Source organism: Danio rerio, chromosome 19 (assembly GCF_049306965.1).
Source record: "Danio rerio strain Tuebingen ecotype United States chromosome 19, GRCz12tu, whole genome shotgun sequence".
NCBI classification, from domain to species: domain Eukaryota; kingdom Metazoa; phylum Chordata; class Actinopteri; order Cypriniformes; family Danionidae; genus Danio; species Danio rerio.
Window position 1 is genome coordinate 4316056 of NC_133194.1, and position 27891 is coordinate 4343946.

Genomic DNA, 27891 nt, shown 5'->3' on the forward strand with positions numbered 1-27891 from the left:
AACACAACTTTTACTTTCACATCGCTTCATAAAAACACTATGATTGACATTCTCCCTTTGTACGTGTCATCAGAGGGGGAAAGCCCCGCCCAATAGTGATGATCTCTCCCTCATTAGCATAGGACATTAGTCTTGATTTTGAATCTGCCACTATAACTATGCTGAGATATATGCATTGATAGCTCCGCCTTCTTTTGAAAAGAGCACAATCTCATTTGAATTTAAAGCGACAGTCACCAAAATGGCACAATTAGGTTGAAAGCCTAAAAGAGGCAAGTTCAGAGGGTTATAAAACATTATTTGTGAGTTAAAACTCCACATACACACTCATTTTGTAAAAAGTGGCATAATTGGTTTCCTTTAACAAGGTAAAAGTCACCCTGGTCTCTTTGGAAACCATTGAGGTGTCATGCAGATGTATCTGTTTAGTTTTGGGTCTACAGTGTGGTCTCACTCACTCTTTGTGTCTTTGGGAGGCTCAGGCTGTCGGGGCTCCTTTGTTTCCACTGTGACTGCAGCGACGGCGGGCGCCTGCACACGAGCAGGGGTCTGCGCCCGTTTAGGCCGGGTCTTGGTGCCCGGTGGAGTTCGGCCTGAAGAGGATGAAGGTTTGGGGGACACTGCTGGGTTCGGCGAGAGAGGGCGACTCCTGGGCGTCGCAGGAGAGGAAGCTCTGTTTTTAGCTTTGACATTTGGGCTAAAAAGAGAAGAGATGTCAGAGCATTCCTTTATTTCATTTCATCATGTGCTTTTGTCATTTTTTTGTCATTTGCTATTTCAAGTTTTTTTTTTTGTTTCGCTTTTATTTATTTCCAGATGACAGTAAATTAAGTATTTTTGTCTTGGTTTGCGCTAAATAATTTTTATTATAAATATTTTTAGTTTTACTTTTATTTATTTCCAGATGACAGTAAATTTAAATTTTTTAATCTTATTTATTTTCATTTATTTTTACTTATTTATTTTTGTCCATTTTTTAGTTTTCCTAATATAATTTTTGTATACATTACAGCTATTTTTAATAGTTTATCTTTGTAATATTAATATTTATTCATTTTTTCATTCATTCATTTTCTTGTTGGCTTAGTCCCTTTATTAATCCGGGGTCGCCACAGTGGAATGAACCACTAAGCGGATGCCCTTCCAGCCACAACCCATCTCTGGGAAAAATATTATTATTATTTAGGTTAATTTGTGTATTCTATTTTCATTTTTTATTTTCAGTTTTATTATGCATTTATATCAGTTGCTTTTATATCAGTGCATAAGTTTACTTTGATATTTTCAGTTTTGTTTAATTAATCACTTAATTTTAAGTTTTAGTAATTTTATTGTGCTTTTGTCATTTGTTGTTAGTTTATTCTTGTTATTTGTCTCAATATTGTTTTTATTTTAATATTTATTTTAATATTAATTTTTTTTGGTTTAAATATTTTTAATATTAGAAATTCTGGCAGACATTTACTTGTAAATACACTTTTTTTAAAATACAAACATAAAACTTTTTAAGACACTCAAAAAAAGAGAAAATGAAAAAAAAAAAACAACCAACAGTCATACATTTTTTTAAATTAAACAACATTTAAACATACTTTCCCCCAACCAACCACCCATCAGTGCTATCCAATGGTAAAAGTAGGTACTAAAGGCATAGTAAACAAATTAATCACAAGTTTGTAAAAAGTAGATATAAGGGGAACACATTTTTTCTAATAACAAAATCTTGTCTATTAGAGTATTATCTGATTTTTTAAAAACTTTGTTTTAACAAGTGATTTTAATGCTTCAAATTGTTCATCAAATCGCCATGGAAACATTTCTAATTTTACTATTGCAGTTCGTTTATAAAAAAAAAGAAATAATAAAGACATATATACAAGTATAAAAGTATCAAATACCTTTATTAATAACTTATACACTTACATTGATTTTCATTACAAATATCTGAAATTTCCTGAATTAAGATACATATCCTTGAGAATATAAATGACTAAAAATGTTTTAATTTTAAAAATGTTTTAAACCCAATCTTATTTAAATTTAAACAATAATACTTGCATTAGCAATTTAGCCTTAGATTGTCTTTTTATGGCCTTATTTCTGTTTACAGATTTTTATTTTTAAAATGTGAATATTATTTATAACAATTACACTCATGATGTAAGTCTGAACAATAATACTGCTTGCCTTAGTACCATAGACTGTAAAATATATAGACGTAGTATCCGTGACGTCACCCATAGGTTTCTAAAGAGCGCAAAAGAAGCCACAAGTAGGCGCGGCCAACCGTCGCCATTTTGTTCGTGCGTCATCACACCCACGGCGGGAGACCAAACAAGGGCAAAGAGGCGGAGAGTGAGCGGAGCTACAGACACCTGCTGGCATTTAGCTTAGACCTGGTTCAGACACACTTTACTTTGGGAGAACGCTTAATATTTTATCACCTGCGACTCGTTTGTATTCTGACCACTTGTGCTTGGTTGTATACTATATCAATAAAGTGTTTAGACTTTTAAAAACACTGCTGTAATACATTGAGCCACTAAGTATTGTTCTTATGACGTTTTTCAACAGGAGGAAAACGCGAATTACTTCCAAACACTTCAGATATAGTCTGTGTTAGTTAATGTAAGACTATTAATGAAATCCAGCATAACACTGTATGACAACGCTTCAGATGACGATTCTAGAGCCTACAGCTAATCAATCTGACAGATTCTGGAGTGCGTTACAGCTCTAAATATAAATTTAAACGATAAATGATCTTAAATAAAACAAATACATGAATAGAGATGGTATATAAGTATAACTTTACTCACATGGGAAACGGAGGCCACGTGAATGGTTTGTGAGCACAATTAAGTGCCCTCACCATGACATTCCATCAAATAATTGTAGGAAACAAGTCCAAAAGACAGTCGACTGTGTAAAGCCACATAAAACAACACAGAAATACGATAAATATGCCGAGATCAGTGGCTAATCTGCAGGATTCAGCTGAGGTGACGTGACGGCGATCAGCGAGACCTAGCTGTCAATCAAGTGGCCACTCCCTTTAATTATGCAAACTTAAAATAACTTAATATAAAGGAAACGGATGAGTTATAAAAAAATTCACCCCCCTCACAGTTGTCATGAAGGGTAATATTAGCTGTATTAACCAAAATCTTTTTTTGTACCAGGCTGTAAAAACTTTTTTTCTGCTGTAAAGTTGGCCATTCTAACAGTGGGCTCAATTGAAATTTGCTCTGTTTTGGAGCCAGGAGCGGCCAAGACTAGCGGAATTTCGGATGAATTGCAGTTTTAGTTACTTTCGTATTGGCTTCCTGAGAGAGAGCGGGAGGTTGCCGCTTGCTTAGTACGTACTTCAGTGAGGAAAAAGAAATTATGCTACAAAATAGCCAAAATATGAGCTCAGTTTAATTATTTTAAAGCTGATTTACTATTTCTTTTCACTAATCAGCTGAACACAAAGCCTGTAAAAGAGCTAAAAGTCTGCCAGGGGCCCTGCTGAGCCTGTGTGTGTGTGTGTTTCTATATGTATGTATGTGCTAGTCACCTGGCTTCTGTTTTCGTTCTGGTTACAGATTGGGATTGTCTCTTCTTCTCCACTTTTTCTTTAGACAGAGCGCTCTTCTCCTTCTCATTCTCTCGTTCCTTGTCCTTCTTTTCTTTCTTCTTCTTCTCAAACTAGAAAAGGAACACAATAATAGATCAAAGAACTAAAACAACAACTGCTAACATCAAAATCATGACTGACGAAAAATAAACTTTTGTCTGGAGAAGTTTTAAGCTAGCGTTAAGTTGTAAAAAGAACCATTTAATATAAACTTTCAGAAAAAACACAACATAAAGAGAAAGGAAAATAGCGAGATTTTTCCAATATTGTGCAGCCCTAGTGTGTGTGTGTGTGTTTACCGGTGTGGAGTTGCGTCTGTGTTGTCGCTGTGTGATGTCTGGAGTGCTGGCCGAGACTCTCCAGCGTTCAGCGCTGTGCTGGTGAGGATGATGATGATGAGAGCAGGGTGTCAGAGGGGATACAGACGCAGAGCGGGAACACTGATCTGAGAAAACACACACCAGATATTTAGAGACACTCACTCATTTATTTATGCATACAACACTACAACTGAGATCATACACTACTGTTTGAAGGGATAGGGCTGGTAGAATTTTTTTTATGTTTTGCATTTCTTATGTTCATCAACCGGGTGACACAGTAGCTCAGTGGTTAGCACTGTCGCCTTACAGCAAGTAGACCACTGGTTCGAGTCCCGGCTGGGCCAGTTGGAATTTCTATGTGGAGTTTGCATGTTCTGTTGGCGTGGGTTTCCTCCGGGTGCTCCGGTTTCCCCTACAGTCCAAAGACGTGCTATAGGTGAACTAAATTGGCTGTAGTGTATGTGTGTGGATGAGTGTGTATGGATGTTTCCCAGTACTTGGTTGTAGCTGGAAGGGCATCCGCTACGTAAAACATGTGCTGGTTAAGTTGGCGGTTCATTCCGCTGTGGTGACCCCGGATTAATAAAGGGACTAAGCCGACAAGAAAATGAATAAATATTAATATTACAAAGAAAAACTATTAAAAATAGTTATAGTTAATAATGTGTACAAAAATTTAATTAGGAAAACTAAAAAATGGACAAAAAATAAATAAGTAAAAATAAATAAAAATATATAAATAAGATAAAAAAATGTAATTTACTGTCATCTGGAAATAAATAAAAGCGAAACTAAAAATATTTATAATAAAAATAATTGAACGCAAACCAAGACAAAAATACTTAATTTACTGTCATCTGAAAATAAATAAAAGCGAAACAAAACTAAAAAAAAACTTGAAATACAAGCTTTTTTTAAATAATAAATAGGGACTAAGCCGAAGGAAAATGAATGAATGAATCTAATATAAATGAACTATTTATCATTTTTTTCTTTATTTAAAAATGCAAAATAACTATGTTTGTTGTCACTTTACACACAAAATATGTATAACTGGATTTTACCAACAAAAAACCACCCAAACTAAAAATTTATAAAAATATGGATATAATATGGAATGATATGGAGTTGGTAATATGTATCAATAATAAAAATAACAATTTATGTAATTTTCACCTTAATATTAAACTAAATAGCCAATTCCATCAAATAAAATCAGTAAAAAAAAAAGTCCAACTAGAAAAAATGGCACCACTTCTGAATTGAAAATGCTTCATTATAAACTAATAAAGCTAAAGGTAAAAAATACAGTTGAAATCAGAATTATTACTTCCTCTGAATTATTAGCCCCCCTGTTTATTTCTTTCCCCAATTTCTGTTTAACGGAGAGAAGATTTTTTCAGCATATTTCTAAAAATAATAATGATAATAAATAATAATAAATTATAAATTATAAAAAATAATTAATTGACTAGATAATTTTCAAGACACTCCTATACAGCTTAAAGTGACATTTAAAGGCTTAACTAGGTTAATTAGGTTTACTAGGCAGGTTAGGATAATTAGGCAAGTTTTTGTATAATAATGGTTTGTTCTGTAGACTATTGAAAAATATATAGCTGAAATGGGCTAATAATATTGCCCTTAAAATGGGTTTAAAAAAATTAAAAACTGCTTTTATTCTAACCAAAATAAAACAAATTAGACTTTCTCCAGAAGAAAACATATTATCAGACATACTGTGAAAATATCTTTGCTCTGTCAAATATGATTTGTGAAATATTTAAAAAAGAAAAAAAAAACTAAGGGGCTAATAATTCTGACTTCAACTGTATATACACAGAACAGATCATTGAAGTTTATTTGAGATATAAATAAGATGAACGGCTTGTTTTCTCTGTGTTTATAAAGTGTGTTTAAGTCATTAGTAGGGTGTGTATGTAGTGTGGTGACTTTAAAGGGGACCTATTACGCAAAAATCACTCTTATAAGTGGTTTAAACACAGTTGTGTGGCAGCAGTCTGTGAATATATCATCTAAAAGAAACACTTTGATTGACATTCTCCCTTTGTACGTGTCACTAGAAAGGGGAAAGCCCCGCCCACTAGTGACAATCTCTCCCAAATTAGCATAGGACGTTAGTCTTGTTTGTGAATCTGCCACTATGCTGGCACGCATTTGTAGCTCCGCCTTCTTTTAAAAAGAGCACAATCTCATTTGAATTTAAAGCGACAGTCACTAAAATGGCACATTAGAATCAAAAGGAACAGTTTCAAAGAGTTATAAAACATTATCAGTGTGATATTTTAAGCTAAATCTTCACACTCTAGGGACATCAGAGACCTATTTTACATTTTATGTAATCAGTGTGGTGTGTGTGTAACTCACGGGGGTCGCTGCTGTTCTGCAGGGTGGCGACGCTGCGGCTGCGAGCCAGAAAGGAAAGGGTAGGCGTCATCAGTCGCTCCACGATTCGACTCTCCCACGGGCTCAAGCGCAAACTGCGGGCTGACACAAGAGGGTGCTGTTAACATCAACATATGCTGACACAAACCACAGGTCACTGGACAAAGGGCCAATCAGCAGGCTGTAGCAGTGCTGCTAGACAAATCAGAGCAGCCGTTACAGGAAGCAGACTTATCAGGCCCTTCGTTGAGTGAACACTGATCCTTTTCTTGATCTGGACTCATTTCTGGACACTACAGTAAATATTAGTGAATGCTGTAGTGGTTTACGTACACTCATATGTTTGCTTTGTCTGTTTGATGTAACTCAAGAGAGTTAAAGTACAACTTAGTGTATTTAAGTAGTACTCAGTATTTACTCATGCTGTTTAACTTGAAAAATGTTGCTATTTTACACACACACACACACACACACACACACGTGTAGAACTATCTTTATGGGGACTTCCCAAAGACATAATGTTTCTACTGTACAGACTGTAAATTCTGTCCCATTATTTCTAATCCCAACCCTCACAGGAAACAGGAACCTGCATTTTTACATGTTCAAAATATTTCATTCCATCTTATTTATGATTTTTTTATAATTAAAAATGTCCCCATGACGCTAAATTTACTGGAATTGTATTGGTATAATTATGGGGACATTTGGTCCCCACGATGTTAGGAATAAAAGACACACACTTTCTATTCTATTCTATTCTATTCTATTCTATTCTATTCTATTCTATTCTATTCTATTCTATTCTATTCTATTCTATTCTATTCTATTGTTCATACATTTTCTTTTCGGCTTAGTCCCTTTATTAGGGGTTGCCATAGCGGAATGAACCGGCAATTTATCCAGCACATGTTTTACGAAGCCGATGCCCTTCCAGCTGCAATATATATATCTGGGAAACATCCATACACACTCATACACTACGGACAATTTAGCCTACCCAATTAACCTGTACCGCATGTCTTTGGACTGTGGGGGAAACCGGAGCACCTGGAGGAAACCCACGTCAACACAGGGAGAACATGCAAACTCCACACAGAAACGCCAACCGACCCAGCACTACCTACTGCATCACCATTTCGCCCCATATTATATTATATTATATTATATTATATTATATTATATTATATTATATTATATTATATTATATTATATTATATTATTTTATATTAAGTTATATTAAGTTATATTATATTATATTATTTTATATTATATTATATTATATTATTTTATATTAAGTTATATTATATTATATTATATTATATGATTTTATATTATATTATATTATATTATATTATATTATATTATATTATATTATATTATATTATATTATATTATATTATATTATATTATATTATTTTATATTAAGTTATATTATATTATATTATATTATATTATATTATATTATATTATATTATATTATATTATATTATATTATATTAAGTTATATTATATTATATTATATTATATTATATTATATTATATTATTTTATATTAAGTTATATTATATTATATGATTTTATATTATATTATATTATATTATATTATATTATATTATATTATATTATATTATATTATATTATATTATATTATATTATATTATATTATATTATATTATATTTTTGCAAATTAATAAATAATATTAATAACATTAATATATTTATAATAATATTAATAGCATTAATAACATTAATCAGGATAATGTGACCCTGAAAACTGTTCAGCTTTTACAGAAATTATTCACATTTTAAAATATATATATATATAAAAGAAAACTGTTAATTTGAATAACAATACTATTCTATAATATTACTACCCGTAGTTGTATTTTTGATTAAAAAAGCAGCATTTGTAATCTTATTTAAAGAACATCTTACAACTCCAAAATGTAGCATATCAGTGAGTTTAGCAAAAAAATGTGATGGCATAAGTGTAATACTGAGACCTTTTGATCTTGTGTTATAATTTTGCATAGGCTGAGATCTCTCCTAAATGTTAGACTGTTTTCAGTAGTTCTGCTGTTTTATTTAAAAGACCTCAATTATAAATATTCTCTCCTGTGAGTGTTTTAAGTCTAGACGAACAGCACACTAAAAGCAGAATAATCTCTCCACGGGTTCAAAATCAGGTTAAACTGCTTTAATTCTGGGAATTATGAGATGCTGCAGTGTTAATTACTCAGACAGCACATTAAAATGTGGTTTGGATCTTCACAGACTAAATGACTGATCTCCACGGACATGAGCAACACAAGTGGAGTGATGAAGAAATGAATCTGTGGTCTCCATTACACTCATTTCCATCTCTCCTTTAGCCACACACACACACACTCAGGCAGAAACACACTCCAAAGATGTATATGACAATCATGTAACACTCAAACAGTCATGAAAACGGACTCTTGATCTGGATGTAGCGATGAGGTGGTGCTCTGATCTCACACTTTAGCAACACCAGAAAATTTACAGCACTTCAGGACGACTGGCCACAGGCCGTCGCTAGGCAACAGCTGCCTTTTTTTTTTTCTTCTCCCCCACTGCGGCAAACCGTGCTGTTGCCTGAACTACTGTAACCGAAAGCTTGATCACGATCTAGCATATAAAATCTTGCTTGGAAACAATCTTGATTCTGAATATCATAACAACCAAACCCAGAATATAGCATTTCCAGGAAGCTTGCAGGGGAAAAAATAAACCTCAATGGCCATGAAGTCTCTCAAACCGTGTAAGATTGAATAGCTTAAATATTATGTGTTACATCTCAGCGAAATGTGCATTATGAGTGGTCATCTCTAAAGACAGGGAAATAAGAGCAGACGTTGAGCTACAGGGATAGCATGCGGTGCACAATGCTGTTATTATGATGATTTATACACATCTGTGTAGCCACAGTTTTGCTGTACTGGACCGTTCTGCTACAATGCGGAGGTCAGCATTTTGGAAAACCTATTATTTCGTCGCTAAGAAGGAAAATGTGGCTATAGTCAGAACTACCATAGGTTAAACTGTGCATAGTATGTACATTAGCTACAGTATATGTGTATAAAAACCTGTATTTGACCTTCTAACAATCTCTCCCTCTCTCTCTCTCTCTCTCCCAACTCTATGTTTTTCTAGTATTGTTTACTAGTGCTGTCAAATGATTAATCACGATTTATTGTATCCTAGATGTAACTTTTTATTTACACACACACATACATACACATATATACAGTTAAAGTCAGAATTATTAGCCCCCCTGTTTATTTTTCCCCCAATTTCTGTTAAACAAAGGGAAGATTTCTTCAACACATTTCTAAACATAATAGTTTTAATAAGTAATTTATAATAACTTATTTTTTTGATCTTTGCCGTGATGACAGTAAAATAATATTTGACTAGATGTTTTTCAAGACACTTCTATACAGCTTAAAGTGACATTTAAAGGCTTAACTAGGTTAACTAGGCAGGTTAGGGTAATTAGGCAAGTTATTGCATAACGATGGTTTGTTCAGTAGACTTAGGCCCCGTTTACACTAGTGCGTTTTAGTTTGAAAACGCATAAGTTTTGCTACGGTTACGCCATCCGTCCACACTACGCCGGAGTTCTCGAGCGCCGAAAACGGAGCTTTTTGAAAACGCTGGAGAGGCCGTTTTCATTCTAAAACGCTGCTGCTCCGTCTCAGTGTGGATGGGGAAAGACGGAGACATCTGAAAACGGAGGCGGGGCTGCAAACGTTCGCCTATCTGATTGGGGCTTTTCCTCAATATTAAGTAGCCTAACACACACAGTTCAGTCTCGCATCTCCTTCTTGTAAGTTAAGACTTCGCAAGTTTGATCAAGGCTGCAGTCTCCCCCTTCTCAGTTTGATATGGAAAACATACCGAGGACACGGGTAAATCTTCAAAGGGAACAGTGTACTTTATAACTTCATTTACATCACCTTGGCTGCGTTCACTTTCTCAACAATAAAATGTAAACATGATTTAAGGAACTGCCTATTTTCTTTTTAATATTAGCAACTTAACAGACAGCAGAAATGTTGAGGCGCCGTGCCGCATATATGAGCGTCATCTTCACTGTGTGGGTATTTATAACAAAACGGAGCCCATAACAGCTGCCTCTTTTCAATTTCAGTGAAAATACGAAACACACCATCTCTTTTGCTGAATATTAGTTTTAATAATCGATAATTATAAAAGTATAACATACAATAAGTTTATACATTGTAGGAAATAAAGGTAAGCGATCAGTCAATGTACCTGGATTAATCATTAACTTATCTTTGCGCTTAACCAAAACATGTTACCCGTAAACAAGTAACTTATTAGATTCCAATGACCAAAGTCAGGGAATTGGCCTATGTCGTTAGATAAAGACAACAACATGAATGAAATATCACGTTTAGCAAATATAGTGAGATTAGATCCAGCGGGAGATGCTTGATGAGCAGTCCGACAAGCAGAGCTCTCATCTGGGTAGAAATGCTGGAGCGCTTGCCCGAGAGTGTGTGTGTGGTCACGTGATGTGCGTTTTCAGCGTTTTGGTGTGGACGGAGAGCTGTTCAGAAACACTGGGTAAAACGCGAGTGTGGACGCGGATCGTTTTCCTTCTACAACGCCGTTTTAAAACTAAAACGCACTAGTGTAAACGGGGCCTTAAAGGGGCTTGTAATTTTGACCTTAAAATGGTGTTTAAAAAATTAAAAACTGCTTTTATTCTAGCTGAAATAAAACAAATAAGACTTTCTCCAGAAGAAAAACTATTATCGGACATTATGTGAAAATGTCCTTGCTCTGTTAAACATAATTTGGGAAATGTATAAAAAAAATGTTCAAAGGGCGGTGAGTAATTTCTGACTTCATTTGAATATTGGTTCGGTTACGATTACCATGTCATCTATTCGGTTCAGTTCAATATACCGGTGCATCACGGTGTTCCATACAGAGTTACACCCCATTCACACGGGGCGTCAGGGTCAACTCTTCCCATTCATTTTGAATGGGTGACATCAGGCGTTGCTGAACTGCATTGTGGATCCGTCGGCGCCACTTCAGAGGCGTTGCTCGCTGCAGAAGTTGGGACTACCTCAACTTTTTAATTGCAGTCAGCCAATCAGATCGCTCTATGCAAATACACCAGCCAGACAGTGGCCTATTGCTGACTGAATTTCATTGGCTGACGCTGCTATGATGATCGCTTCAGCCCCAACTTCAGACACGCCTTTAGTCAAGCGTTGACACTGAAGCCCCGTGTGAATGGGGCGTTATATTTATTTCTTCACAACACAAGAATGTTTCTTTTTATTAAAATCTATGAATATATTTTTATAATATATGTAATACAATTTCGCTCTTTATTTCAAGCAGTCAAGATATATTTACCTGTACCTTTAACTTTACCTGTTCAAAGAAAACACCTCAAGTACATGCACAGAACAACGTGAGCATTTAGAGCAAATAAACTAATGTAAATGTTATTCTGCTTGCTCTTTAAGCGCTGTCAAGCGCAAGGAAATTTTCACAGTATGTCTGATAATATATTTTCTTCTGGAGAAAGTCTTATTTGTTTTATTTAGGCTAGAATAAAAGCAGTTTTTAATTTTTTAAAGCCATGTTAAGGTCAATATTATTAGCCCCTTTAAGCTATATTTTTTCTGTAGTCTACAGAACAAACTATCGTTACACAATAACTTTCCTAATTACCCTAACCTGCCTAGTCAACCTAGTTAAGCTATTAAATGTCACTTTAAGCTGTATAGAAGTGTGTTGAAAAATATCTAGCCAAATATTATTTACTGTCATCATGGGAAAGATGAAATAAATCAGTTATTAAAAATGAGTTATTAAAACTATTATGATTAGAAATGTGTTGACAAAATCTTTTCTCCCTTAAACAGAAATTGGGGGAAAAAAAAAACAAGGGGCAAATAATTCAGGGGGTTTAATAATTCTGATTGCAACTATGTATATAAACATTATGTACATACTTATAGATATATACATATATATTAAGATATAATTTGTATTTTATATAAATATTTATATATATATATAAATATAAACAAGCATTATATACAATATACAATATAGTCATACATATATTAAAAGTACGCACAAATACATTTCGTAACTATACATTTTTATTTTGGATGTGTTTAATCGTTGGACAGCACTATTTTTTCATGCTTCAATTACTTGTTGTTTTTATTAGTTTGTAAGCAGCTTTAATATAAGCGTCAGCCAAACAACTGAATATAATGTTATTAAATATAATGTGTATAAAAAGTTGAAGTCAGAATAGTTAGCCCCCTTCGAATTTTTTTCTTCTTTTTTAAATATTTTCCAAATGATGTTTAACAAAGCAAGGAAATTTTCACAGTATGTCTGATAATATTTTTTCTTCTAGAAAATATCTTATTTGTTTTGTTTCGGCTAGAATAAAAGCAGTTTTAATTTTTTAAAAGCCATTTTAGAGACAAACTCATTAGCCCCTTTAAGCTATTTTTTTTTCTTGATAATCTACAGAACAATCTACTGTTATACAATAACTTGCCTAATTACCCTAACCTGCCTAGTTAACCTAATTAACCAAGTTAAACCCTTAAATGTCACTTTAAGCTGTATAGAAGTGTCTTGAGAAATATCTAGTCAAATATTTTTAACTGTCATCATGGCAAAGATAAAATAAATTAGTTTTTAGAAATGAGTTATTAAAACTATTATGATTAGAAATGTGCTGAAAAAATCTTCTCTCAGTTAAACAGAAATTGGGGAAAAAAATAAACAAGCGGTCTAATAATTAGGGGGGGCTAATAATTCTGACTTCAACTGCATACTGTAAAATAGAAGAGAATCAAATGTTTATAAGAACTGTTTGACAAAAGTGAGTTGTACCGAGCCAAACCACTACATATCATGCAGTGGAAACGCATTTCATGTGAACCAGAACTAAATGTACTTTATTTAGTATCCAGATTAAGAGATGCAAGAACTTCAAGTGTGAACACACCCTCAGTTCATTGTTTTATCAGTCCATTCATAAAGCCCATTGTTATTTTATTTACATCAACCATTAATCAGCCTTTCAAATCACACACTCAGGGTGAACAAATAAAAAAAAATCCACCACCAGCACCACGACCCACACCAAAGACTGATGAACACAGAAATGAAACAAAAAAAATCCTGACCACAGGTAAAAATAACCATCACAGACTATGATGCAACAATGCGAGAGCGCTGATCAATAAAAAAAAGACATTTCCCACGATGCAACACAAGAACGAGGGGTTTAGGGGGGGTGCATGGGGAGGTGAATCAGAAAGGTGTGAGAATGACCATCGATCACCAGGCACAGGCAAGCAGGCCACCAAAAAAATGAGCAAATCAAATCAAAATGTGGAAAAAACACAACTGAAGAACCAAAAGAACCAGACGAGGGGGGGGGAGGGGATTTTCGGGAGCCGCTCCGTTCTTACTTCTGCAGGGCGAGTTCCAGAGCGTGGCCGAGGACTTGGACAGCCTGTTGTTTATCACAGGCTCCGTCTGCCGCGGCAGGTTGACCGTGGAGGCTGAGCATCTGCCTGCAGAACGCAACACAGAGAGCAGAGCGTTCACACGGGGCCCCCCGGGAGCCACGGCGGGACGGGCGCAGCGCTGGGAGGATCATGCAGACTTTCAGAGGGAGAGCTGGAGGAGGCGGGACACTCTGGCTGGAGCTCGGGATCATGTAGGGTGGTCGTACATTTAAGATGTACATTGGTTTTTATATACGACGAGTCACTTTTAAAAGCATGAATGCTGAACAGCAGGACCGTTAAAACGTTTGGGGTCAGTAAGATTTTAAGTACAACAAATTTATGAAAAGCATCATTACTTCGGATTAGAGGGTCTAGTTGTCTTAGAAAAATAGTTTAATAAAAAATACAGCAAAACAAATGTGAAAGATTATTACGATTTTGATAGATTGTGTTTTTGATAGATTTTTTTTTAGTATCATCACTCCAGTGTTTGTTGTCTTTAAGAAATCAACTAATAAAAATATAGTACAAATAGTAATATATTATTGATCGATTTTGTACCCCAAAGCCGTGGCAATGTCAATGTCCAACGTTCAACCTAAAATCAACTAAAAATCAATGTCTAATGATGTTACAGCTTGACGTTGAGTGGACGTTACCACTATGATGTTTATCATACCTGATGAATTAATGTCAATATTTTACGTCAATATGACGTTGGTTTAAAATGTTGGTTTGTCGTTGGATTTTTGTGACTTTCCAACACAACCTTAAAACAACTAAATATCAACATCATTTGATGACATTATTAGACGTCTAAATAACATTGTCCTTAGACGCTGGCTGGTCATTGAATTTTTGTAACCTGACGTCATGATCTAAATCTAATCTAATATTAACGTCTTATGACGTTGCGTGCCTGCTGGGTGTCTTAAGTGCTACATAGTACTTCAAAAATCACTTATTTAAAAATATCAGAAAAATTGTGATTTATTATTAACAATTTTAAGGAATTATTTGTATTTAAATAAACTTAAAATTTAGGTTTATTACTGTGATTAAACATAGATTCTTCAGCATCTTTACTCCAGTCTTTAGGGTCAAATGGTTCTTCAGAAATAATTTAATAAAAATATTGCAAAAATTGTGTAATAATATTAAAATATTGAGGAATTGTTATGTATTTAAATATATGTAAATTTGGAATTTATTATTATGATGAAACACTGATTTTTCAGTATCATTACTCCAGTCTTTGTGTCGTATGGTCTTTAAGAAAATTTTTTTTGAAAAATATAGTTAAAATAGTAAATATTGTTACAATATTGATTGATTGTGTTCTATTTAAATTATATTTAATATTGGAATTTATTACTGTGATAAAACACTGATTTGTCTGCATTATTACTCTAGTATTCAGTTTCCTTCAGAAGTAATTTAATAAAAATATAATAAAAATTGTAAAATATTATTATAATTTAATTAATTGTTTTGTATTTAAATATATTCACTACTGGAATTTATTACTGTGATAAAACACTGATTTTTTTTACCATCAATACTTCAGTCTTAAGCGTCTTTAAGAAATCATTAACTAAAAATATAGTCAAAACTGTAAAATATTATTATAATTTAAGTTAATTGTTTTGTATTTATATACATTTAAAATAGGAATTTATTACTTTGATGAAACACAGATTTTTCAGCATCATTACTCCAGTCTTTAGCGTCTTTCAGAAATCAATTAAATAAAAAATATTGAAAAAAAAAGCTAAATATTATTAACATTTAAATTAATTGTTTGTATTTAAATATAATAAACATTGGCATTTTTTGCTGTAATAAAACAGATTTTCAGCGTCATAACTCGAGTCTTCAGTTTCATTAAGAAATCATTAATAAAATATAGTAAAAATAGTGAAATATTATTACAATTGTAATTAATTATTTAGTATTTAAATAAACATAACATTAGAATTTATTACTGTGATAACACTGATTTTTCAGCATCTTTACTCCAGTGTAACATGGTCCTTTAGAATTGATTTAATAAAAATATAGTAATATTACAATATTAATGAATAGTCCTGTATTTAAATATATTTCAAACATATTACAATGATGATTTGCTGCTTTTTTTAGCATCATTCCTTGGTGATTGGTGGTAATGGTGATTTGATGCTCAAACATTTATTATTACTATTAATATGACATTTTTATTTTCAGGATTCTTTTATTATTAAAACAGGGTTTAAAACATCTTTTTAACATCTTTGCGCTCATTTCCTTGCTTGATAAAAGTACTGTCATACTCTCCCTCATGTCATTCCAAACCTTTAAGAAACTGTTTATCTATGGAAGATGGATTTTTCTAGAGATTTCTTTTCTATTCACCCAGAATTCCATCAGCATTTATATCTGAATAAATCTCTATAAGGAAATCTGTTTAACATGTAAAACAATCAAATCTCTTTATTTAAAGATTAAATAGTTTAAACATTTCAAAGCATCAGAGTTTTGGGCGAATAAAAAAATATAGAAATTTGTCACTTAACTCTTACAGACTTAAAACAGCATGACGGTAAGATATTTTTGTTGTGAAACTATTCCTTTAAGCATTACATAATAAAACATAATTTCAACTAACCCCAAACTTTGAAACGGTACTGCACATCTGAAAAACTGCCTTCAAATCAGCACTATCCTACTGAAAAGACCAGCATTATCATCAGCATGAGTCGTGCGATGGAGGATCATTTGTAGCATGGCATTCTGGAATCCACATCGGGCTTCTAAACCAGATTAACCATCAATACATTCCCTTTTATCCAGCTTCATGTTGGTGAAACATCATCGGCAACATTATCCAGTTACATAAATGAACGGATACGGTCTTTTCAACAGGGTAGGACTGTATAAAGTGATCCAACATGACATCACTTCCTGTAATCACATACAGTAGATGCACTAACGTCCATCCCTCTGATCTTAAAACCCCATACGTATATTTTATACAAACAATATAGGGAAAAATTTATCCTTAACAACAGAAAGAGATGATTTCACAGTCCTCTGCCTAGATATCCAGCACTATACTACAACAACGGAAAAATCTCTTAAAAGAAAAACAAAAAATAAAGGATAGAAATGATGCTGATGTCTTATGGTGGTGAAACCATCGTAAGATGATTTTCTTCCCTTTATGTTTTAAAAGCGGGTCAACAAAATCAGAACCAGATGGTGACTATTTACAGCATTAAAAATCTCAGTCTGTCTGCTTTACCTCGCACACATGATTCAAACACTTCTGGAGTCAACATTTATATCAGAAATTTGCAACCCAGGCTCATTGCGGATCCGTACCCAAGTCTACATTTCTGGGGATAGTGAAGTGCGTAACCAGATCGACATCTGCTCGCAGTTTTTGCTTTTGCAAATGCACTAGAGACTGCTGTGTATGCTTTTTGATGATCTCAAATTTCGTGTCGTCTTCTCGCATAAATCCACCAGAGGGTGCAATATATACTTCAGCCAACCAGGGCTGCGTTTCCCAAACATTGACGTAACTCGCGGCTGAACTATCTTAATACGATGCATCGTTTGGGAAAACAGCAGTTACTTTGTCGTAGATCTGTAATTTAAACCATGTCAGTTATAATGTAAAACATGCACAATGATGCTCTAAACGAGGTGGTAACAACTTCTTTAGAGAAAAACCTATACTTTTTTTGTGCAAATTATATTGTTTTACACATTTAAAAAAATACGATACAAAATATTTTTTATTTAATAAAATACAATATTATACTCATATAAAATACAGAATAAACATTTAAAAATATATATTTATTTAGTTTTATTATTTGAAACTTTTAATAAGGAAAATTTAAAAAATAGTTTTGGCACAACGGCAGCCCCCCACCCATGTGTGGCGCCTCTGTGCACCACATTTCCTGCATACCCCCTTATTGTGCCTCTGATTCTATTCTAAAACATAAAACCACTTAGCTAACACTCTAATTTCATTTATAAATCATATAAATCGTTAATGGTTGTAATTTACAGTAAGAAACTAAGAAAAATCCTACTTAATAATAATTAAAAAAAAATGTTTATTATTATTTTTAAGTAGGATCTTGTTTATTTATTTGATTTTATTTATTTTAAAAGTCTTTCTAAAAGTGTTCTAACCAACATGTTAGCATGTCATTCATAGTACAGATACATTTCTTAATAAATAGCCTACAGTAAATTAAAACCATTACGTATGCTATATATATATATATATATATATATATATATATATATATATATATGTATATATATATATATATATATATATATATATATATATATATATATATATATATATATATATATGTTTTCACAAGCTTTGGAGACAAATAAATTCCACTTTTAAATAATACGTCACCTATAGCTTTTGTTTAGACCCACGGCTGCGTTCAAAATGTTTTTTTTAAACTATGGTTTTCGGAAATGCACCCCAGGTTAGCTAGCTGTTGGCTCCCTTCAACCACCCTCTTCACTAAACCCAACCGATAGTGTTTAAAAAAGCAATCCAGAAAAAGAAAAGCCTTCGAGGCTGTGTGATTTCACTACGTTTTCAGCCTATTGTTTATTTATTTTTTATAGCTTTTGTTTCACCTGCATTCTGGAACTGTTCTTCACAAATCCCGAACCCTGTCATCGCCTATCAACTTCACTTCACGTCCCAAGTCCATCTGTGTACGCAGCAAGCTACCAAGCAAAGGTAATCAGTCAGCTGGTAGCGCGATAAGGAACATAAGCCTGTATCGTTTGTTTAAAAGATGAAACCTCTGGCTGCATAATTCACACTCTCCAGAAATGTAGACAGTGGTACATATCCACAATGAGCCTGTGTTGCATTTTCGGCTCATTTCAGAGCATCGGTTAAGATGGTAAAGATATCTCTAGTTTATTTATATTCTATACTTGTCTAAGGTTTGACTCCTGACACTTACTCTCTCTGCGGGAGGTCTGATTCAATCCACCGGCCCATGACCACCTCTGCTGACGGATCTCAGCCCACGTTTTTTTGGTTGACCTCTTTATGGCAGATTCATACCGCTCCTGTGGAGGAAAACACATCATGAGATCACACTAAGTCCATTTTACATTTTAATAAAAATAGATTCACTTTAAGCCAAAACATTTAAGAGTCAATCAGATTTTTGAAATGTTTTTGCAAGAATTATCTATCAAAAAAAGGTAAATACAGTAAACTGGAAATTAATTACAGTTTCAAATGTATTTTGTGTGTTATTGATGGTTATTCTGCTGTGGTAACCCCTGATAAATAAGCAATAACTCTAAAAAATTTGATTGTTTTGTGTTAACAATATAATTAAAATACATTTTTAGCATCATCACTTCAGTATTCAATACCACATGATCTTTCGTAAATCATTATTAGCTGTTTTGATGCTCAGGAAACATTATTATCCAGATTTATTTATTATTTGGGGCCTAAAATCACTGATTTTGTGATGGCTTTTCTTTAAGGTCCCATGAAGTGCTTTAAATTGTGCACTTTTTATTCAATGTTTGATGTAATCTCAACAGAAACATGAAGGGCATACAGTAGCTCCTCCCCTATAAAAAACAGCCAATGGTGTTTGGTTTTTATCACAGCTCTGCCAGCAGTTGAGCTCAAGTGCATCAAATGAAAAGAATATGCCAATTGTTTTGAAGGGGGCGGGTCAGATACTAGAGAGCATTTGATTGGTCAAGATTTGATGAGAAACTGAAGTATGAGGTGACGTGAAAAATATTGTTGATCCATTTAGGTTATTACATTTTTGCTTTGCTTTGAAAATACACAAAAAAATCTTGTAAAATGTTACTTTATTATTTTTAGAAACCACTGAAAATCCATGAAGGACTAATAGTATATATATATATATATATATATATATATATATATATATATATATATATATATATATATATATATATATATATATATATATATAAACTTTTGTACCATTATGAATCTCTTTATTTTCACATGACTAAAAAAAAAAATCATTCTGACCCCAAGCTGTAGCATGATATTATTTTACAATTTAAAACCTAATCCATGCACTTTAACTTGCTTTAATATTCAGTCATGCTGTGTAAACGAAGATTGTGTTTGCATGTTTCCACACCTTGTTCTTCTCCAGTTTCTGCCTCTGTTTCTCCTCCAGCAGAGCTCTTCGTTTCTCTGTCTTCAGTCGTTGCTCCTCCAGCTTCCTCCTGCGCTCCTCCAGCTGACTCTCACGCAGCCGCCGGGCCTTCTCCTCCTTCTCCAACCACTGCGCTTTCTTTGCCGCTGAGAGAGAGAAGATAAAGAGTTTTCAATTACTTTTATATCACTTTGGTTTGGTTTTTCTATCTGATAATGATTAGGAATAACTGGGCTTCTATCACTCTGTGTTAATGCGCGTTTTGAAGTATCACATAATAAATAAGTGATGGAAATGCCAAATCGCGAATACAAATCCCTTAATTTGCAACAAAGTTTTTATGCTTGCTTGAGGTGGGTTTGAACTTGTGATTATTGGAGATGGAAACGCATTTGCAGAATAAATTTTAACATAGAGAACATTACAATCACATGACTAATTGGCAGAGCCAGACAGAATCTATGAACATTTTTAGCTATTTCTGTGCAGATTTTTGTAAAGAAATATTTTTTTTGTGGAATGATTTTGAGAGTATATATATATATATATATATATATATATATATATATATATATATATATATATATATATATATATATATATATATATATATATATATATATATATATATATAAATATGTAGTAACTAAATATTTAAAACATTAAATAAAAAATAATAACTTTTTAACTTTTTCTTACTGTAAGGTTTAAAGCGGAAATTCAATAAGATCCACTTAAATAGAGTCTTTCATATAAAATATCTACTATAATACAAAATATATGACTATACAAACTGCATTGTAAGTAAATCACACAAACTTTTGTATATTGTTCAATAATATTACTAAAATGTATAATAACACTGACTAAATATAGATAGGTCGATAAATATTTGGACATAGACACAATTCTAACATTTATGGCTCTATACACCGACACAATGGACTTTAAATGAAACGACCAGGATGTGCTTTAACTGCAGATTGTTAGCTTTAATTTAAGGGGATTTACATCCAAATCAGGTGAACGGTGTAGGACTTACAACAGATTGCATATGCAGATTGCCTCCCACTTGTTAAGGGTCCAAAAGTAATTGTACAGAATAATAATCAGAAATCAAACTTTCACTTTACTGTTGTAATTCCTACAGCGTTCACCTGATTTGGAGGTAAATACCCTCTAATTAAAGCTGACAGTCTGCAGTAAAAGCACATTTTGTTCATTTAATTTCAAATCCATTGTGTTGGTGTTTAGAGCCAAAAATGTTAGAATTGTGTTGATGTCCAATTATCAATGGGCCTAACTGTTTATATTGACACAAATATTTATATGTATAATTTATTATAAATTTATTATACTTATAATATTTACATTTTATAACATTTATATTATATTACAATTATTTTTATAAATAAATAAAAGTTTTGATTAGCTTTTAAGAAATATTTATGTTTATTTATTAGGTTTATTAAAGGGAAATATTTATTTAAAAATAGCAGGATAGTTTTATAGTAAACTATAAACAAATATTATTATCAATCCTTGCCCCATGAACATAAAGAAACTACAATTACGCACACACACACACACACACACACACACACACACACACACACACACACACACACACACACACACACACACACACACACACACACACACACACACACACACACACACAAAATGAACAAACAAACAAATGAATAAGGTTTTTGATTTGATTTTCAGGAATTCTATAAATGTATTTTTATGTGTAATTGCAATTTCATTTTGTTTATGGGAATAATATTTGTTTATAGTTTCCTGTAAAACTATCATGCAATTTTTTAGGTTTAGTAAACAAATCGAAATAAATGTATGATTAAATGAGATGTTAAAAATATCTCAGATAACAGGGTTCTTAGAGCTTTAATAACATTCTCTCAACATTCTTATAATAATGTTAAAAGAGTGATATTTTTTAAGCTATCTGATCTGTAATAACGTTCTCAAAATGTTCCTGTTGCATTTTTAAGTAACGCTTCATTGAATGTTTTCCTAAAATGTTTTAATTGGAAATGCTGTGATTGTTCAGAATGTTTAACGATTACATAAAAACCCCATTCTCATTATGTTCGAAATAAAAAAAATTATAACATATTCTTCATAAATTATGATTGGAAACTTCAGCTTATCTATAGGAGAAATTAGCTATGTTTCCATCAAAAAAAAGTTAACTAATTTTATGCGCAAAACTAGAATATAGCATAAAAGACATGGGAATAAAGCAGCGTTTCCATCCAATGAGTGGAAGAGAACAAAATCATCACTTCCTGATTAACTGGCAGCAAATATCAACATAAAAAATGGAATTTGCTGCAGTAGGAAAAGCTGCGTGAATCTTTTCCTTATTTAATAAACGACTTGCACCTCAGAAGACGATGCCGACATGCGATGAACGCATGCACATACTGGAATTTGTTCGGTAAAAGTGTTTCCATTGTAGTTTACGTGCATCTTTTCTTATCGAATAAAAAGTTTATCCTACTCAGTTATGTTTTTATGCACATTTTCAAAATTGATGCGCATCTTGGCATTTCCATCAACCGATTTCTTATGCGCATATGTAAAATGCACATAAAAATAGGTAGATGGAAACGTAGCTATTGTCTAAAAATAAAGCCCCATTTTTTACACTAATTTAACAAGATGACTTTTGCGCAATGGTTCGATCACACCTCTAGCTGTTGTCACTTTCCACCGAAAACCGAATTTTTATAAGTATAACTCAGCGCTTGAGAAAAATGAAATTGCTAATAAAACAGCATTTTTTCTCTCATGCCTGTTCGGTACAGTAGTTTGCCTTCAAAGACAATTAAAAGCCAATCAAAGCTCTTTACTTAAACCCCAAGCGCGCTGTGCGACAGCTGGATGCATTTCTGCTTGCAGGCCTGATTTAAGGAACACACGAGGCGTCACACTGTGGAATTTCCTGTTTTTCAGTCCCTCGACCAGAACTAAATCTACACACACGCAGCAGTCCAGATGGGATCTGAGTTGAGGAATACAAACACAGAGGAGCCGCTTCCATTCACAACACTGCCTCAGATCCGTGTGGGGCGACCCACTGTATTTACTTTACCCCGTTTTATGTTTTCAAAAGCACATCCGCTTTATATTGTAGGAAATGCACTGACTATATAATAATGAGATGAGCTGGGACTCTGATAAAGTTCAGCAAACACAAACAAGGCAAGAACAAAGAGGCTGTGTTGTATTGATTAACATCATATTGGAGAGAAAGCTGTTTTGGATTTTGTACTACAGTAATACTATGGTGAGATCTGAAAGATGACTATCTGTGAAGATCTAACGTAATGTATGATTTATATATATATATATATATATCACTTTAAGGATGTTAACTGCATGTTCAATTCTAATGGGTCAACATAAATAAATAAGACACCATGTTTTCAGATATGTTATTTAAGAAAACATGATTATTATGTTTTATTTTCAGAATTCAAGTAGAAATCAATATCTAGTGGAATAACATTGAACAAATGATAACATAAAACATAACAATATATATAAATTGCAAATGTTATTTGAACCAATTTTTATTACCTAAAAACTAAATAAATGAGAATAATTGAATTTGAAATTTGTAAGAAATGTTATATCAGACCTACAAGTGAAAAAGAAATTTCATAATATGCTTGTTTATTTTTATTAAATATTATATGTTTTAAATCAAATCAAAATAAATATTGAAAAATATAAATAATAATAATAATATTATTATTTAATATAATATAAAACAATCTAAATATCAATAATAATACTAATACTAATAATAAATAAACAATTATTATTCTAAATAATACAAGTAAAAAATTATAAAAACTATTTCATATAATAATAATAACAATAATATTTATGAATAAATAAATTAAATTATATATAATACAGTTATAAATAAATAATATATTTATAATCTAAATAATATAATCATAATATAATTATAAATAAAAAAATAATAGTAAAATAATATATAATAATATTTATTATTATATTTTCAATGTATAATACGTAATATTTTAGATTTATAATTTATAAAAAATTTATTTTAATTATTTTACTTCAATACTTCTGTTTTTTAAAGAAAATTACTCATTTCAAAACACATTTTTCTTGTATATTCATTAAAATGCATATTTATTTGAATTCAGATACACAATTTTTCTATTAACATCAATAGGGGAGCGCGGAGTAAAAAGCAACACGGGGTAAAATGTAACACACAATTTTAAGGTATTTGCTCAGGGTTAACCGTGGCATGCTTTCGAGGTTTTCACCACAGTGTCGGCTGACGTCCTCCTGCCAATTATTGAAAAAGTTCAGCAAAATTTGGATGAGAAACAAAGGAAAAACCTTTTTTTTGCAGCATGAAAGTATATTTTTTTATTTAAAACAAATCTGTGAACGTATGTTAGTGAAGTTTTATATTGTTGTGATTACCATCTTCCAGGTTAAAAGAACCACTTTGAAAGATGTAAAAAACACAGTGATTGCGAGCCAGTTTTGGGGAAATCACAACACAGCGGGGTTAGTTGTGACAGAGTGCTACAAATAAAGCACACACTGTTGGACAACAATTAAACCAACAAAATAATTGTTGAATTTTCAGTGTAATATTAAGACATTTTTATATAAAATGTTTTTTTAATAAAAAATATTTTTCAAATAGAAAAAAATAATTTTATTGCTAATAATGCAACTCAATGCATAGTGTAAAAATAGATAATAATTCAAATAAATCCAAATGTGTTTATTCAATAGATAGATAGATAGATAAATAAATAAACAACCAAATAAATAAATAAATAAATTAACAACCAAACAAACTAATTAATTAATTAATAAACAACCAAATAAATAAATAAATAAATAAATAATCAACCAAACAAGCAAATAAATAAATAAATAAACAAACAAATAAATAATCAACCAAATAAATAAATAAATAAACAACCAAATAAATAAATAATCAACCAAACAAACAAATAAATAAATGAATAAATAAACAAACAAACAAAAAAAAACAAATAAATAAATAATCAATCAAACAAATAAACAAATAAATAAACAACCAAATAAATTAATAAATTAAAAAATAAACAACCAAATAAATAAACAACCAAAAATAAATAAATAAACAAACAAACAAATAAATAAATAAACAACCAAACAAACAAGCAAACAAATAAATAAACAACCAAACAAACAAACAAATAAATAAACAAACAAACAAACAAACGCTGTGTAAAATAAAAAAATAGCAAAGCTGCACAGAAACCATAAGTCTGGCGATCATACTTTCAGTGCTCATTTGTAGGAGAGGTTTGTGTGTTGTTGGTGAAAAAAAATCTGGTTCATCTAACCCCATTACTTTGTTCATTATTTGGCCAAAATCAAAAAGTGTTACCTTGTGCTCCGCTCTCCCCTACACTCGTCCATGTTTGCCATTTAAACTGCTACAGGGCAGAGATGTAGATGACCTCAGCTCTGAATAAGCATAATGTAACTCTGACTTCCTCTAAATCCAATTACATTAAACCCTTCAATCCTTTAAAATTATATAACAATTCCAATTCTACATCCTTCAAAATAAGAAGATCTCAGCCATCATTTAAAACCGCCGGTCTCAGCTGCAGCAAACCGCTAGCTAGCTTACCAGCGCTTGCTAATCCTATTAGCTTCATACAATATGCTACATGACAGCGCAAATGAAAAACTAGATTTGATTCTCAGTGTGCAGCAGAAATCCGGCATTACGCTGCTTCTTTCAGTCTAACAGCTGAGCCAGGTTTATGTCTTTGTATGCTAGTGTTTGTCGCATCCCAAGCAACAATAAACCCTTTATGTAAAGCCCACAGATGCGGTGCATGACTGGACGTGTCCATCCGATAACCAGTTGCCCAGAAACTGAGGTTTATCTGCATCTCTCCAGCTGAAAGTGAACTGATAGCCAAGCAGGCTAATCATGCTAATGGCAGACGTAATTACAGCTAATCTGAGAGAGCGGCATGGCTAAATGAACTGTAATGATGGCACATTTTTCACCCTGTGCCTGCGGGGATCTATCAGATAGTTAAAAGTAGAGAATGTGAGACACATGCTGTGATTTATAAACACTGTGCTCATGGAAATTATGAAATATGTATGATTTTTTTTTACATTCTTACAGATTTGTGGTTCTGCGGTTGATGTTAAAATTGTTCCTGATGTAAATCAATGTCAGCGTTAAAGAGTACAGCTCAAAATTAGACACAACCTACAATTTGGGTTTGTCAGTACACATTTGGAGGTCACTGCTTAGTCCTTTTTGAAGGTTTCCTAATAGTAATTTTATTTCATGAGGTTCATTCATTCATTTTAATTCGGCTTAGTCCCTTTATTCATTAGGGACGCAACAGCAGAATGAATTTTTAATTATTAATCAGGGGTCGCCACAGTGAAATGAACCGCCAACTTATCCAGCATATGTTGTGGCTGGAAGGGCATACGCTGCGTAAAACATATGCTGGATAAATTGGCGGTTCATTTCGCTGTGGCGACCCCTGATTAATAAAGCAATAGCAAATCCAAGGGCCCCCTTTTATTTTTTTACCTCACAAAAAAATAAACAAATTAATTAATTAAATAAATACAATTTATATATATATATATATATATATATATATATATATATATATATATATATATATATATATATATATATAWAATTTTTGATAAATAAAAATGTTTTCATAATTAATATTTAATTTAATATTTTAAATATTAATGTCAATATTTAATTTAATATTTAAATAAATTATATATATATATATATATATATATATATATATATATATATATATATATATATATATATATATATATATATATATATATATAATTATTTAATTAATTAATTATTTTTTTTTTGTGAGGTAAAAAAATAAAAGGGGGCCCTTGGATTTGCTATTGCTTTATTAATCAGAGGTCGCCACAGCGAAATGAACCGCCAATTTATCCATCATATGTTTTACGCAGCAGATGCCCTTCCAGCCACAACATATGCTGGATAAGTTGGCGGTTCATTTCACTGTGGCGACCCCTGATTAATAATTAAAAATTCATTCTGCTGTATATATATATATATGTATGTTGTTCTTGTTATTATTATTACTATTATTAATAATTTACTAATTAATATTATTATCTAATTTTCCACTATTTGATTTATATTTATTATATATTTTTTTCTATTTTATTAAAATAGGCCTGCAAGTAGGTTATACAAAGTAATGACATAATATGAACTTTCAAGTTCAAACAGGCTGCAAAAATCAGCAAAACAAAAACATTTGCATTGTTTCCTAAATTATTGCTTTATAATGAACGCTTTAAATAGGATTTACCTTTAAAAGGTTTTTTAGAGATTTAAATATCTATCGATAGGATATCTTTAAAATCCATGCTTCTAATATCAAAAATATCGTGGTCTTCTGAGTTACAGTAGGCTATAGCATCCTTATTATTTTATTTAGTTTGTTTATTTATTTATTAATGCATCGGATATATTGTCTGATGAAAGCCAATGCCAATATTTCATTGCTTCATATTATTTCTGTTGTTTTCATAAAAGGGGCAAAGCAAACATTCATTAAAAAAAAGTTTGCTTTCTGTTTCAGCTAGACTTGAATCGATTCAGTTGTTCCGAAACAGAGATTACAAATGTTACAT

At 32.1% G+C, this 27891-nt stretch overlaps 1 protein-coding gene across 4 annotated transcripts in view; it reads right to left on the minus strand.

The window, feature by feature from the left end:
• map7d1b (MAP7 domain containing 1b) overlaps window positions 1-27891 on the minus strand; it is an 81252-nt gene that overhangs the window by 10308 nt on the left and 43053 nt on the right. For 2 of the 4 annotated variants that reach the window (XM_005173747.2, XM_005173746.2), the window contains 7 exons: window positions 20101-20264; window positions 18913-19021; window positions 13868-13972; window positions 6331-6450; window positions 3919-4064; window positions 3560-3690; window positions 459-697 (listed from right to left, as the gene is read on the minus strand). In XM_005173747.2, the coding sequence (XP_005173804.1) occupies window positions 459-697; window positions 3560-3690; window positions 3919-4064; window positions 6331-6450; window positions 13868-13972; window positions 18913-19021; window positions 20101-20264 (1014 nt within the window). 4 annotated transcript variants of the gene reach the window in all.